Raw genomic sequence first — 15848 nt, forward strand, 5'->3', positions numbered from 1 at the left:
GACCTCTTTGTGCTGTCCAACCACCTTGTAAGGCACGCACCGGAACACTCCTTGGAGTAGCTGCATGTGCTAGAAGTTCTGTTAACATAACAGAACATAGTCCAAGGGGGTATTTACAGGGACCAAGAGCAATGATCTTACTAATGGGTTCTCCATCACAGTGAGCCTAGTCATATGAGTATAACCCAAAACTTCTGCGCCATAAAATACAACATTTTGGGGCTTCACGTGATAGGCTATGTATTCTTCTGAAAACCTAAAATTACCTTAGATCTATGTGCTATAAGAAAGGCTCCTTTATTTACTTTGTGAACCAACCTAAATTTGTCCAACAGGGTCACCCGCAAATAATCAAAACTAAAGACCTTTTTCAAATGGTCCTGTCCACCCATTATTGAACAGCTCTTAATAGCGCTGTTACAAAGGACCATAAATTTGGTTTTTGCAGCATTCCATTACAAACCCCTGTAATCCCAGAACTCCAGAAATGTATTTAGAAGATTTTGTAACCCCGTCGAGAACTTGGAGATTAATATTGAAGTGTCTGCAAACAGGAGTATACCTGTTTTAGCCCCATTGAGAGTCAGAGAATAATTAACACATTTTGTCACTTACTCGGCCACATCATTTATATATAAGGTGAACACGGTGGGGACCAGAACGCACCCCTGTCGAACCCCTCTTGTGACTGGGATGTGCTTTGTCAACTCACATCCGTCACCCCACCTAACCTGTGTGTAGTTTTTTTCATGCAGCCTAGCTAGTAACCCAATTAACCAACCTAGAACTCCCATGTCCGATAGTACTTTTCAGAGACTCTCCTGGGGTATCAAATCGACTGCAGCACGCAGGTCAACAAATGAAACATAGAGTTTTTGGTTACACAGCACAACATTTTTCCAATAAAAGGAGGGCAAATTCAAAAACCTGATCTAAAGTACTAACTTTTTCACAAAATCCTGCCTGAAAGGGAGTTAAATCCTCAGATTTTCCAGCCACTCTTGCACTCTATTTCAAATCTGCCTGGAGAATATTTTCCTGAGATTATCTACAAGGATAATAGGCCTATAATTTGCCTATAATCTGATGGAAAATTGGCATCTCCTTGTTTAAATATCGGGATTATTTCCACCCCCCCTCCAGGCTCCCCACCCCTTGCTATTGCATTAGAGAGGATGCTCACTTAACTAGCCCACAGCCCAGGTTCTGATTTGTATAGGTCACAAGGAATGCTTTGGGGCCAGAGGCCTTTAGTGCCTTAAGCAGAGAGGGTATTCTATAGACTAAAAAAATCTCAACAGTCTTCCCATTTCCCAGCTTGTTGACCTTGCAAAGTGTTCCTCCCATCTTCCTGGCGTTATATTTCTCATCCTGTAGTTTAAGCTTTCAGTTTGCAATAATATGCCAAATTGTCCAGTAATCATTCAAGTTAAGGGTCTGGAGCATGTCCTGCGAATCAGCATCCTCCTACTTCCTTTTTGCATGATCAATTGCTTACTTGTATTCCAGACGAGCTGTGCTAATCTCAAGTCAATTGCATCCCCTAATAGCGCTTCTCAGCAATTTCTTGGGCTGGTCACAGTCGGGCGAATACCATCTTGTGTATTTGGGAGGGGCTTATATGTTACCACTTGGTTTTTTATACAGAAATACCATGAATATCTAAGTTGGTATAGCTTCCTCAGGGGAATTCTCATAGTTAGGTAAAAAATGTATGGACCACTGATATATCTTGACAAGGATATTCTCATTAGTTTAACCCCAGGCCAAGAAACTCTTCTATAGTTGTTGGCCACAACAGTTTCAGGGACCACAGTGCTGTGAGTAAATAACTATCTTGGAAGGTAGTTTACATTACAGTAAACATTGACCCGCGACCTCCATACATAGTCAATCACAATAGTAGTGACTCCCCTCTTAAACATAGCTGCTCTCATTTGGTCAGAGTGGGTTCTCCCACTAGATGCTATCAAATGTTGCCCCACCACCACAGCTGCAATTTGTAGAGCAACAAGGAGAAACAATGATAAGATTTACCCTCAGGGTAGATATACACCACTGCTCATCCTCCTTTTCAGTTATCATACCAAGAAAATGAAAGGGTTCAAATGAAGAATTAAAATCACCAGCTACCATCACTTTCGCATTCTGCTGGAACTGAACAATCAAATCATCTAAAAGAGATGTAATCGGTGCTACGCTAGTTGAAGGCATAGACTTAGCATATAAATTTAGAAACAGCAATTTCCGACCCATTGGGAATTCAAGAATTCCCCCCATTAAATCAGGTGAGTCTACTTTCAACAATTCATAGGTACACATAATGTCGGTCTTTGCCACTATCAATAAGCTCCCTACCACCCGCCCTGAATTTCTTGGTGGTAAAGCTTTCATGCTATATGAAACAAATCCCTGAATAAACATTTTGTCCAGTTCCCTGGTCTTCTGAAATAATCAGGCATCATACTTTCTAATAAAGGAGTACCATTCTTGCTCAATGAGTTTTGATTTAACTCCAGCCAGGTTCCAGGAAATCAGTGAGAGACCTTCCTTACTAACAAGTTTCTGGTGCAACACCATGCCTTCCATACCTTCCACCACATCATGAAAGCATTATCTGGGGTGGGGGTAAGTGCACTAGGGGTAGTTATGAAGGTTAAATTAAGACGCGGGTCTGAATCTGTACTAGCCCCACCTTGATAAAATGCACTTGCTCTGGGTACCAATAAGTGGGTCTCCAGTATGTCTATCTAGGATGCTTCTCCAAGTCAATCTATGAGACGGGGAGGTGAAGCAGGGCCATTGGTGCCATTAGGGTCTCGAGGTCTAGTATATTTGAATTGTATGTTGGAATTGCCTGGTGGTTAGTGCTAAGATAAAGGTCAACTAGATTGGATTGTCAGCCACATCAGAAGAACCCAAAACTAATTCAAGTACATCACAACCAGAATTAGGACAACTAAACCTTTTAACACTAACTATGTTGTCTCATATAACAAAGCAACACCTCCGAGCATGACAGCTCCAATAGACCATCTTATTTCTTAAACTCTCTTCTATGTCTACTATCAAGCATGGTGTTAGCTTGGGGATGTTCATCATTGTAATGTAACCATATACTGGATGTTTCCCCATGCTTCATGGTAGATTAGTCTTTGCATGATTACCATGGAGGTTCCTGGGAACATAAGCCCAGTTGGTGATGGAGATATTTTCCCAGTGTGATTGGAGCTTGATGCCATAGGAAATGGAGCCACTGGTGGTCAATCCACCACCCACAGTTTTGCAGGACTGCAGTTTAGATGAGGGTAGGAATCTATCTATATTAAGTGTTCCAAGATTAGTTAGTGGGTTATGTGTAGAGCCCAAGGGCCCAGGGAAAGAAAGAGAGCCCAGGCAAAGATTAGGGGTTACTGAAGGCCTGTTAGGAGTTAGTAATGTATTGATTATCTACTTTAAAGATGAAAGGAGTGATTTTTACAGTGACCACCTCCTAATTTATGGATTAAAGAAAGGGGATAAGAAATACTTTTTTAGAGTTAGTGTCAGTATTATTTGGACATCTAGACACTGGCAAATCAATGGAATGCTGTCCATGGTTTGTACCTTCAATGACTTCAGTTATAACATTTATCTGCTCAACTTCTGAATCACCCAAGGGAGCAAAGGGATTACCACAAGGAAAATCAGCCATGTGTTAATCAGTATTTAAGAGAACTGAAGTAATTTTAGTTATTTTTAATACTTTAATAGGAATATCAAAATACATCAGTTTAGTGGTGACAACAAACACTAACTAAGACTAACATCAGCAAATAACATCGCTCAGCTCAAGGATTGCACTTTGGCCACTCATTCCTGGATAAGTTTTACTTAAACACAGTTTGTGCTAATGGACACCAACCATCTATAGAAAAGGAATGTATTTCATTAAAAAACCCAGAAGATGTTGCTATTTGGAAGAAAGTGTTTATTATTATTATTATTTGGGGTGAGTGATTGCTCACCTCAAAGAGTAATGATAACGAAGAGTAATAACAGCATTTGCCAAAGTGAGTCCTCAAAGCCACTAATATTAATCAAAGCTCAGCCTCCAGCTAGATATGAGACAGAACAGGCAATCTGTATGATATTTATGCAGTACCAGAACAGTAAAATAGTAGAAAATAAAAATCCGAAGCCACATTAGAAACAAATCGAGTAAAATATAATAAACATAATTACAACAAAATAAGGAGATTCAGAGATATTAATTCTTGAAGTTTTAAATAAAAAATACCTTCAAAAGCCCTAAGCACCTGTGATAGTCTAAGGAACCTTTAGACCAAGATATAAACTATATTTAAGGATAGCCAGGTGGATGCATCAAGTGGATTGGTACTACTGAAAGTCAAAAAGTTGAACACATTTTCCAAGCCCCACTTCAGAAAGGAAATATTTCACTAAAAAAAAAAAAAAAAACATTTCTTCTAAAGGTATTGAAACTTCATGTAAGTACCAATGCAGAATGGGACTTTCTCATTTTTTCAAAAAACATTCCTCCCTGAGCTGGATGCCGCTGAAACTGTAGTTGCCAAAGTCCGGATACCTGAAGTGGTCCAGCTGGTGCTCTAAAGCTTTGGAAATTTGTCAGTGAATATGTTTTAAAGAATTGAACTTTGTCCTTCTCTTTGTAATGGGACTTTGTCACTTTTTCAGAGATGCAGGGATCTTGGAAAAGAGCAAAGCTGAAATTCAATCTGATGCTGTAGTACAGCCAGTTGGATACTTTTTTGGGCAAATCCAACTGAACGTCTGGAGGAAATGTTCTCAAAAAAATCTTCTGGTGCCGAAACAACCACAGGACTAGAATTCTAAGGTGTACAGGACCTCAGGGAGGGTACAAGGAGACTCTAAGGCTCTCAGGCAGAAGCCCATGTCAAATTCCAGCCCAGGTTCTACTACCACTAGTAGAATCTCAATGATAAAAGTCCTCTTGCTGCTTGCTGAGTCTCTGTAGCTACAAAGGAGGTCATCCAACTTACCCTTGGAGCAAACATCATTGTCCTGGGTACAAAAGGGAGCATTTCCAGTCCTTCAAGGCTCCTCTCAGTTACAGACAGCAGGTCCAGTCCTCATATGTTCTTCAACAGGTTCAGAAAATGTTTTGAAAATGTTGCTTTGGGGTGCCAAAGCATTGCCTGGAATCACATAGTGGGGTGGAGGGAGAACTGCTGCCTCCTCTCTGACCAATGGGGTAAACGTTCCAAGTGGCTGCCTATCTTTCTTTGCAGCGGTTTGTGATTGCCCTACTGTGAACAATACCACAGTGTACCTTATTCTGAAAACGGGGCTATCCATCTCCCCTTGTACAGAGCCTGTGTACCTACCTAGATGTGTGGCCAGGGTGATGAGCAGTCCACCCCTCTTGGTCATTGAAAGCCAGTTCTGGAAATGGCTTTCCTCACACTGAGTTTTGAGGCAGCCTGAATATGAGGACAACGACTAGGCCTTTCCAGGTATCACCTGACATTACTTATGATAGGAAAGGCCCCTTTGAAGTTAATCAAGTTCCTGGACCCACGCCAATTGGTATTCCTGCCAGAGGAAAAAAACACCTCTTTATTCCCAGACCATCGTCCCTGCTATGGGAACAGTTTTTGCACCTCACTAAGGTCGAGCACATGATCGGCGGCTGTCAATGAGATCTTGTGAATTAGCCTCCAAGAGCTTCAGGCAGGGAAAAGGTAACTTTCTAAAAGTAGCTTTTCCTAATATTTATTAAGAATGCAAGTTCACCATTGAATTTGGCTTTTAATAAATATTACAAATGAATTATTTTTCTAGATGAGCCAAACCAGAGATGCAGAATAAATATTTTAATCTATACTCCGCATTTCTGTATAGAACATCCAGCCCTGCCACACTGAAAAATGTTTTTAGGGCTTTGCCATTTTAGGGACATTTTGACATTAATTTTCTGCATGGCTCACTTTGAAATATCATGCACCCTACCTTATGGGCTCCACAGCCTGCATAGTGGTGACATAGGAGTGACTTATTAATACTTACAATATATAAATTAATTAAAAAATCTAATTTAAAAGGAGGTTTTTGACTGTCAAAAATGGTTATTTTAACAGGTTGCAATGTAGGTTTTAAACTACAGTAGCCATCTACAATGACAGACCTGGAGCTGTGTTTTGTAAGCCCACTTTGTAGCACAATAGGTGCTGCAGTCTATAGGTAGTGTTTAACTTCCGGGTCATTTGTATATTTTCTAAACCATACACTGGGGATTTATGGGCGAGTTCAATAAGTAGATAAGGCAGTTTAACCATGTTGAAAGGTAGAGAATAGAAACTTTACTCATGGTTAGCGGGGTAACAGAGTTCTAGTGCTGCAAAAATAGTGTCCAGAAAAGGTGAAACATCTGTGGTGACCACTCAGAAAAGGCAACTTTGCTACACTATGCAACTAGTTCACTATATCAAATACAAAATGCACAGCTCAAAAAGAATGCAAACAACCTATCACTGACACTTCAGACTGTGTAAAATGATAGCTATTTTTCCAGAAGTAGACTTCACAGCAGCCATGCAAGTACTGGTTATATCTCTTTTTGAGAAAGGTTTCTAGTAAGCTGTATTATCACTCTACTAAACACTATAAGTGACTTCTTGTACATGCACAGAACTGCGATTTGCACTTTACCCTGCATATTTTGCACATTACCCGGCATGTTAGTCTTCAAGCACCATAAGTGACTCTTTGCACATATCCAGAATCTGCGAATTGCATTTTACCTTGTATATTTTGTACATTAACCGCATGTTAGTTTTAGACTATATAAATTTTAAGCCCATCAGAATTATTTTACCTGTTCTACATTGCTAATCCTATCTGCACTGGCTCTTTTACGGGGATGGAAATATAATTAATTTTCGGGGATAGTATAACAATTTTTCTTGCTCTGTGCCTAATCATGTAATTGGTTTATACTCTGCCATTTTATAGTTTTATTGTATGATTGTTGTATGTTATTATGTTTGCTATGTGGCTGTATATACTTGCCGAATAAAGCATTTTGAACTGAACTGAGAAAGGTTTACAGCTGCTTACTTTCATCTCAAAAGGAACTTGGAGTTCACTGAACAATGTTCATCTGGCTAGCTGATCAGGCTTGTCCGGAAGTTTGATAGAATGTCTACCAACCACACAACTATAATTGAAAAGCAAAATCAATATCCACAACTGACTAAATAACACTCACACTAACAACCTCCAGAGGTTCAAAGTAAGAAAATATAAGAATGAAAAGAGAAGGCATCAAGTCATTTTGCTATACTTCTAGATTCTGAAATTCTCTCACTACCTGTTTTTTGCTAGCCCCTTATATTGTACCCTTCAGGAAGGCACTGACAATTGTAAATTGTGAGATTTAACACTCAGGATAGGTTACTCTTGCTGTCCATCTTACTCTGTACTATTCTCCCCGAACCTCACCTTTCTTCAGTGATCTGTAGCATCATATATAGATTCATATTACATAACTAGCCACACTTAGAACAACCTGTGAAAATAGCTAAGCTACCAATGCCTAAATAAACTAATTTATAGAGGACTGTGGACAATACATAAAGGGAAGAACTTCACTTGCTTTTAAAATAACGTTAAGAATGTTTTTAGTGCAGCAATATTAGTGTATACATAATCTACAAACAACTGTAAATTTGTTAAATGTATTCCCTTGATTTTCTAATAAATACCACACTTACCAATTAGTGAGGCTAAGGGGTAGGTTTTCAATTTTTCCTACAACTCAGCATAGCAATCACAATGTCTGTGCTCCTTTGTACAACGGAGATAACACAGCACAGGATCATATGTAGTGCCTGCTGCTATTGTCATCTATTCCTTACATTGGCATTCTAATTAGGGTTCCTTGTGTGACACATAGCCTTACACAAAGGTCCAGAAGTGAGCATGCACTGTCTAGCATAGAATGTGCACTAAAAACATATACTTTCTGTGTAGAAAGACACATTTAAGAAGGATACTGTGCACTGGATATATGCTGTTACAGCACACGTGGAATGAGTGGGTTTTTATGAGAAACTAAGGGGCATGTTATCAAGCATGGAGTTAAAATTATCGCCGCTTTAGCGGCAGAAAACTGCCGCTAAAGCTACGATAATGGGCTTGATAATATGACCTTGAGGATTTCCATAGAAGCCCATGTTGTCACTAAAACATGGGCTTCTATGTGAATTCTCAAGGGCATATTATCAAGCCCATTATCGCTGCTTTTGCGGCAGTTTTCTGCCGCTAAATCCGCAATAATTTTAACTCAGTTTCTTGATGATATGCCCCCAGATCATTTCCACTTGTTAATTCCTGCTTCAAGGAGGCATTAGCGTTTGGATGCCAAATTGAATCAGATTATTTTAGTAGATCAGAATTTGTGTCAAACTCTATTGGTATATATGTTGACCCGCCCAAGTAACTTCCCCTGGACACAAAGTAACACTAACCAGTGCAAAACACTTTTTACATGGAGATTAAATGCACACAATTTATTTTGTGTTAGAAAGTAAATACAAATGAGTCACTTTGTGACAATTTTGTTGTTTTGCGATAGTGCAAATCCTTAGTAAAATTGATGCCAAAAAATAAGCAATCCAATTTTAATCAGTTAAGAACAACATGGCAAAGCAGCATTATTAAACAACTGAACTGCGCCAAGAAATAATCATGCACTGATATTATTTGGAAGATAATGGCTATATTTAGAAAATGAGATGAGACAAGAAAACAAAACAATTTATTTCATGAATAACAAAGGTGAGCAGCAAGAAGAAAAATGAAAACAATAAAATGCAAAAAGAGCAATGCAGTTAGGGAACACAAAAACCTTCAGCCAAATGATCATTTTCACCCCTCCAAAAGACCTCCGTGGTCATAGTGAACATTTAATTAAAAAAGGACAAACATTAAAATAAATGGAACTATGCAGATTTCAAAGCAAAGAAAATGTAATAGCTAACCAAACAATGCACGAATTAAATATTTATATGAATAAATCTCATTTCTCCCACACATTTGAAGCTTAAACCCTATCAATAGTTAAATCTTGGAATTATGCTTTTATTGAGTTTCTTGTGTCTTGATGACCAGAGGATTTCCTATGCTTGTAATTATAATTCCTCTAGAATTGAAACAGTATAATATAGTGAAATTATCAACTCCGTAGTGCCACAAATGTGAACGTCATTTATTTATTCATGGGGTCCTGGCAGGTGCATGGTTCTGTGAATGATGCACCCCTTGAACTGAGGGGTCCTGCCATAAAATGAAAAGACATATATATATGCTTCCACCCGATGTTATGTCATCTGTGTTATTACTGTGTACTGTTTACCTGTAAGTGTATACAGGCACTTTGTAGCAGGTGTGTGACCTTATATTGTCACACTGAGGTCATAAGTCATAACTTAAATAAAGCTTACATTTTTTTCAACCAACCTTTGGGGCATATCATTTTTCTTTATACACTATTATTGTTCAGCTATTAGTGACAAATCTAGGAGGATACTTAACTTTCTATTTATGTATACCTTGCGGTTAGACAATTTTTCAAACGGTTATCATTATTTTAAATATGCTTATTCCATTTGTCAGTTATTTGCAAACAAATGAGATTGTGTTTCTAAACAAACCTTTGCAAGTTGGTTTACTTTGATTCCACATCCCATCTTTGGTGCATAGCATGGCAGTTGATGCTCCAAGTTCCGTCACATAGCCAGGGTTACATCGATAGACCACTGTCTTATTAAATGTAAAATCACTTCCAAAACGAATTCCGTTTGCTAGGGTCCCAGGTTCTGCACAACTGATAACTGTGGATAGGAAACATATAAACAGATTTTTTAAGAAACTACAGTTGTAAACATACAATCTGAAAATTATTTCCTTACATGTTCATTTCCCCTTTTACATCTGCATTATCACCAGTCTTACTAAAGTTGGAATATATAGCACACATAAAGTCATAGAATGACAAATCCTTGCCATCTATGACCTCTGAAAATGTAAGAATGATTTTAGATGAAGTTTAAACAACAATGTAATGTTGCTCCTGACCATATATCTTGAGCCACTTGGTTCTTCGACACCCAATTGGAATGAAACTTCAAACCATGTAAGCAATTCACTGTATATGTATGTGTACACTCGAGATCAAATACACATTTTATATCAGAAGAAAGATGATCATAGTGATCAAATGAGGAAAATCCACTTACATAAACCAGGCTCCACCCATGTGTAAAGTTCATCTTGTTCAGTTTAGATGCAAAACCTCAAGTCTTAGTCATGTTTAACTCAATACTCTATTTGCAATATAACAAGCTACAATTGTTGGCAAAGCAAATATATTTGGGTTCTAATGCATGTAGTGTATGAATATTAAATCCAGTCACTAAACAAAAGCCAGTCTGTTATTGAAGTCTCCGTAGCCTTCAATACCATAGTCTTTGTTCCTATGCCAACTAAAGGTTGGGCAACATGGAACCTTTATTATTGTTCTTTAGTTCCTATCACAGAAAATGAAATGAACGGGCTCTAATAAAGACTCACTTGCCACCCAACCTTGAATAGACTTTCAAACTAAATGAGGATGGTTCTGTATGCAAGTATAGCTCCCATTTAATTTCCATGGATTTGTTTTTTCAGTAACCAGTCCAAGTGGCAAGTATAAGAAGCTGCAGCAAGGGGTTGGAGGTGCAAATGAAGAGGGGACAGCAGGGATGTGGTAACAAAAAGTGACCATGGTATGGAGGAAGGGCAGATGAAGAGATAAAGGGGCTGGAGGATGGGGTAACAAGGAGTACACAATGGTACGAGGGAGGGAACATGGAATGTACATGAAAAGAGGGGATGGTGGGGAAGAGGAACAAGAGGAAGTGGCACACAGGTGGGACACAGAGCATGATGAGGAACACTGTGAGACACTTGGGAGGGGGCAAGCAATAGCTGGCAGAGATGGCTATAGTTGAAACATAGTCCTACATGCAGTTTAATCATGCACTACAATAGAGGTGGAAGAATACACACTACCAGTTCATAGCATTGAGAGTGAGAGTAACACTATTCTTGGTTGAGCCTGGATCTGATTGAAAAGTCTCCAGACAATGGCTTTAGCAGTCTGGTAAAATAGCTAACGGTTGAAGGAGGCAGACCCAAAGTCTACATAAGTATATTGTAAGCAATGTGTCTGTTCAGTCAAAACCTAGACTAACAAAGTATTGTCAAACACAGAGTAGCAATAGTAGTGTAAAAACGAATAATGGCCCTAGCCGGGTTTACTTCAATCAGAGAGTTGGAAGTTTCTGGCTATATTAAGCAGTGTAGACAGAAAATAGCTGCAATTAATAAATACAAGTTCTGGCATGTTTAATCAGGTGATAATTAGTAAAATTAGGCTTTCGTAGTATGGCCATTGGCTTACTGCTTGAAGACCAATGTTTCACATTACGAAATCATCAGACAAAGGTTTTGTTCTGAAATATATTGTAGGCAAAGCAATTGCAACCTATATTGATCCCCCATTTCCACATCCAACTAAGTAGATACATTTACAATGTATATGTGAATGCAGCGTGACACGAAAGGAAAGACTACATACTTACAGTAATAACATTAAAAAGTGTAAATGTCATCATGTTTTGAATATTCAGAGATACAATTAAGAAATGTATCCAAATATAACGGAGATTAGAGTAGAGTGCATAGTATGTCAAATTGCTGAAGTGTCCATGCTCACATGCATTCAGTCAGTGGTCAATTTGTTTCAGGGATTACCACCAGCAGTTATTTCAGTGCACCAATAGTCTGCCATCTTTTACACTGTCATGGTCCCCCTCTGAGTAGCAGGAAAAAGCGGATAAATCTTTTATATTTTCAACAAACATAGAAATAGAAACAAAACTGCTAATGCAGTGGCATTTCCTTATATTGGTAGTATTCTTCTATTTCAATGAACCACAATGGAAAATTAAGGAGAAGTAGTGCTCTGTCTCTAGGCTGGTGCGCAGGCTGCTGTTCCACCAGCCTGACTAAACAGCTGATGGGCAGGCCTCCTGCACAGGTAAAGCATGTCTCCGAATTTGGGGAACAGCCTTTATATTATTACAAATTAAGCATTGGTGGGCCATTTCACAAGCATGATGAGATTACATCTTATCTTTGAATTCTTAGACAATGAGTGCATTATTGGTACTTTTATTATGCTTTGACAGCTAGACAGTTTATAGGTCATGTCAAAAATTAATTTTACATGTTTAACAAACAAAGGTTTACTTTGTTCCATAAATACATGTGCAAACTGTAATTGTTTTGAATTTTAATTTGAGAATGCACAAGAGATATCTCAATAAGACATGCTCACCATAACTGTACATTACTCTATGGCTTAGTATGATGTTTTTATCAAGTGTGCTAATTAACAACTTGCTATCAATAACTCTTTTAAAATATTGATATCCTCTCTGGCTTCACAAGAGAATGTGATACAGTGCAGCGGAGCAAGTCACATTGCTGCGCTGCACTCCATCACAGGGAAAGGGAAGGAATGCCCTTTATTTAAGGCAATACGGCTCATTCCTGTCCTTTACCCAGGTCTGGTGAACAATGGGCTGCCTACCTCCAATGTAGGCACTCTTGCACCATGGAGCAAGGGTGCATGCGTTGCATGCAGGATTGTTTTTGCAAAAAAACAATCCTGAGAGGCATATTTCTCTTTCTGTGAAGTAACAAGGAGAAATGAAGATATTTTTCTTCATTGAGCCTCCCCTGAGAAGGCGTATCTTTTTGGCGCATTCCAAGGACTATCAGTTTTGGTGAATCTGGGAATGCATCAAAAACCATGGGAGTTCAGTTGAAACAACCACGTAACCACCATGAACTGTCTTCATGAGCGAGTAAGGCAATTCAGCAATTTGTGCTGTATTGCCTTTCTCCAGATTTATGGAGCCACTCAGGGGCATGCAAAGTGGTTTTCAGTGGCTTCATAAATCACATGTAAGATGTGAGTTGTGCATGTGCCAGTTGCGTGGTGCATATCCGATGCAAACCAACCAGTATATATGCACCTTCATTTATAGTTCTGCATACAACACGGAGAGGGTATAATATTAAATTTCGCCTATTTGAACATGAAAGATAGATTCAGAGAGCTTTGACTGTTGTTTGTGTAACAAAAGATTTGCAAAACGGCTTTTCTGGGGGTTTTGAAATATCAGGATTCAGACCTTTGTGATGCCAATAGGAGGGATTGACCCCCATGATTCTGGTCAAATACATTTTTTCTATGTCTTAAAATTCAGACATAATAGTTTCTGGAAATAACTTTTATTGAAAAATCAATAGTCATTTTCTCCATAACCAACATGGCATTTTTCACTCTTCAAAGCAGTTCAGATATAAAGTCAGATGTTAACCTGTGCACTCCGGCGTATTCCCAGTCCAAGTCCCATTGGCCGTGCAATGTCGGGTAGTTAGCCCAGATGTCTTGTAACCTTCCCAGCAGGCATAGACAACTGAGCTGGAAAAAAGAATCCCATCACTGCTTAGTATCATGCCATTGGCTGGAGTGCCTGGGTTTCCGCAAGATACCGCTGAAAGAAAAAAGAAAGTGTAATGTTTAACGCACTGCGTTAAATGAGAAATGAGATGAGTTTAAATGAATGAGTGTTTACTAGAGGATTATGATACTGCTCACAAAACAGTCATTAATATGACGTCGCCTAAATACACTGCTTAATTTGAGAATCAGACTCATATTAAATGAACTGCCATTATATCTCAGATATTAAAAACAATGATCTTTTTAGCATCTGATTCAATGTTCCGCTAACTTCTTTAGTATAATATGTGATGAGCGTATCTGGTCCATACTTAATTCTTTGGCAATGAAATAGAGATAGCCACATGTGTAAATTAATTTATGAATTGGACAGAAAGATGACCAAAGACAGATAGTCAGGGAGCAAGACATGACTCCCTTCTTCTCTCTACAAGCAGGAGACCTTCCAAGCCAATAAATATTGAAAAGATGAACAGATTAATATAGAACAATTATCCTCAAAAAATTCAAAGTGCCAGCTCTGTGTCGAAAAAAATTATGATTCATCAATTTTAAAATGTGTACGATGTGGCTATGTAGCAAAAGATGTTAGTAAAAAAACAATGAAAATTAGTCTGCTATAGGAAGTATTCTTGAACTAAAGTTTCTTGTTAGAATATATATTACGCACATAAAATGACTTAATAAGAAAAACATATGTTATACAATCGTGCGATTTGTTTCAGAATACATTTCTTTCCATTTTTGAGTTTGTGTAAAAATCAGTAACACAGGATCATAGGAAATATGTCTTCTCGAATCACTGTTACACAAGAAAGGTACAATGATCCTGTTTTCATACCAGTGCAAAGTGTATGTACTGTTTAGACAAACCTGATAATGAAAAAAGATGTTCAACAAAGCCATGGGGAACTTGAATATTCATTTTCTTTTTTATGTAGACATCCGCTTCTTGTCGGCTGTATTCTCCTGTTGCCTCTGGTATAGCACGAGTAGATATTTGTGAGAAAGGTCTATCACGCCTTACTTCAACTAAGATGTTTTTCTACTGAAGCAGCCAACCTGAATTCTGTGTCAGACCCTGTCACTATAACGTAGCAGTAAATAACTGACGCCAACTCATTTCAGCCCTGAATGTGTTGGTAATGTTTTGCAAGTATAGCTCTTCCAAGGAATTATAATAACCATGGAAAGATGTTGAAACTCTCTGACCAAAGGCAACCAGCATAGAGCCACTACCCCTGTCACTGGCAATGTTGATCTTGCTAGTGCCAACACATTTTGTTCATTCTGTGAAACGTCCCTTGAAAAATCGCTGCAGTCCAAGTACCACCTTGGCTAGGCATTCTATGCAACAAAGCTCTAAAACTGAAATACACTTAAAAGGTTATATCCTGAAAACACTTATCCAGTGATACAATAACAACAAAAAACAACACAGCGACTACTGCCAAAATAAATGAGCCCTTACATTTTAATGAATATACACAGTCAACCTTATGCTACAGAATAAACATATTCCAATACTATATCGTTCGAAATCATATCAGCTAACAACACTTCAACAAACCTAAGGGCCTGGTGTACAAAGTTTTCATTTGCAAAAAAAGTGATTTTAAATTGTACACCAACGTTTTTAGAATGAAAATTAATTTTTGCAACCAACCTATATACTACTAGGTCAGTTCACAAAATTCAGAAAATCACAATCCCACCTACATCATCAATATTTATGAGGTGTGTCACAAATTGTGACTTACTGCCATTGGATGCCATCACAGGCTGACCTGCAGGGTTCAGCAGATCATCATATCTCTGATCGCATTTTTAATAAAGTCAACTTTTTTCAGAATGCAACTAATTTCCCCTAAAGGAATCGGGGTTGCATTTAAAAAGAAAACATTTTCATAGATTGTTTGATAGTTGGTAGTGGTTCCATGGATCGCTGTCTACTCCACAACAAGCCTTTAACATTGGCAAAGATGAAGAGGATCCCTAGAGGAACCCTTCTCATATGCGAATAGGCCACCCACTCCATTGAGGCGTCAGTAAAATTTCTTTCGTTGCAAAACATTGATACATACTTTAACAAACTGCGATTTGTGGTACAAAAACTGTGATTTTGAAAATTGTAGACTTGGTGGAAGTAAAATAGCTTAGGACTTCAGTCACATACTGTTGTTTTACGCATGACATACATTTCTGATTTTTTTATTTTCCTATG

General features: G+C 38.3%; 1 protein-coding gene across 1 annotated transcript in view; it reads right to left on the minus strand.

The window, feature by feature from the left end:
• Positions 1 to 15848, minus strand: part of CSMD1 (CUB and Sushi multiple domains 1) — a 2626220-nt gene that overhangs the window by 241592 nt on the left and 2368780 nt on the right. The window contains exons 52-53 of the mRNA XM_085610820.1: positions 13479 to 13655; positions 9699 to 9878 (exon numbers count right to left, since the gene is read on the minus strand). Of these exons, the coding sequence (XP_085466946.1) occupies positions 9699 to 9878; positions 13479 to 13655 (357 nt within the window). The remainder of the gene's footprint in view (positions 1 to 9698; positions 9879 to 13478; positions 13656 to 15848) is intronic.

Source organism: Triturus cristatus, chromosome 6 (genome assembly GCF_964204655.1).
Source record: "Triturus cristatus chromosome 6, aTriCri1.1, whole genome shotgun sequence".
Lineage (NCBI taxonomy): Eukaryota > Metazoa > Chordata > Amphibia > Caudata > Salamandridae > Triturus > Triturus cristatus.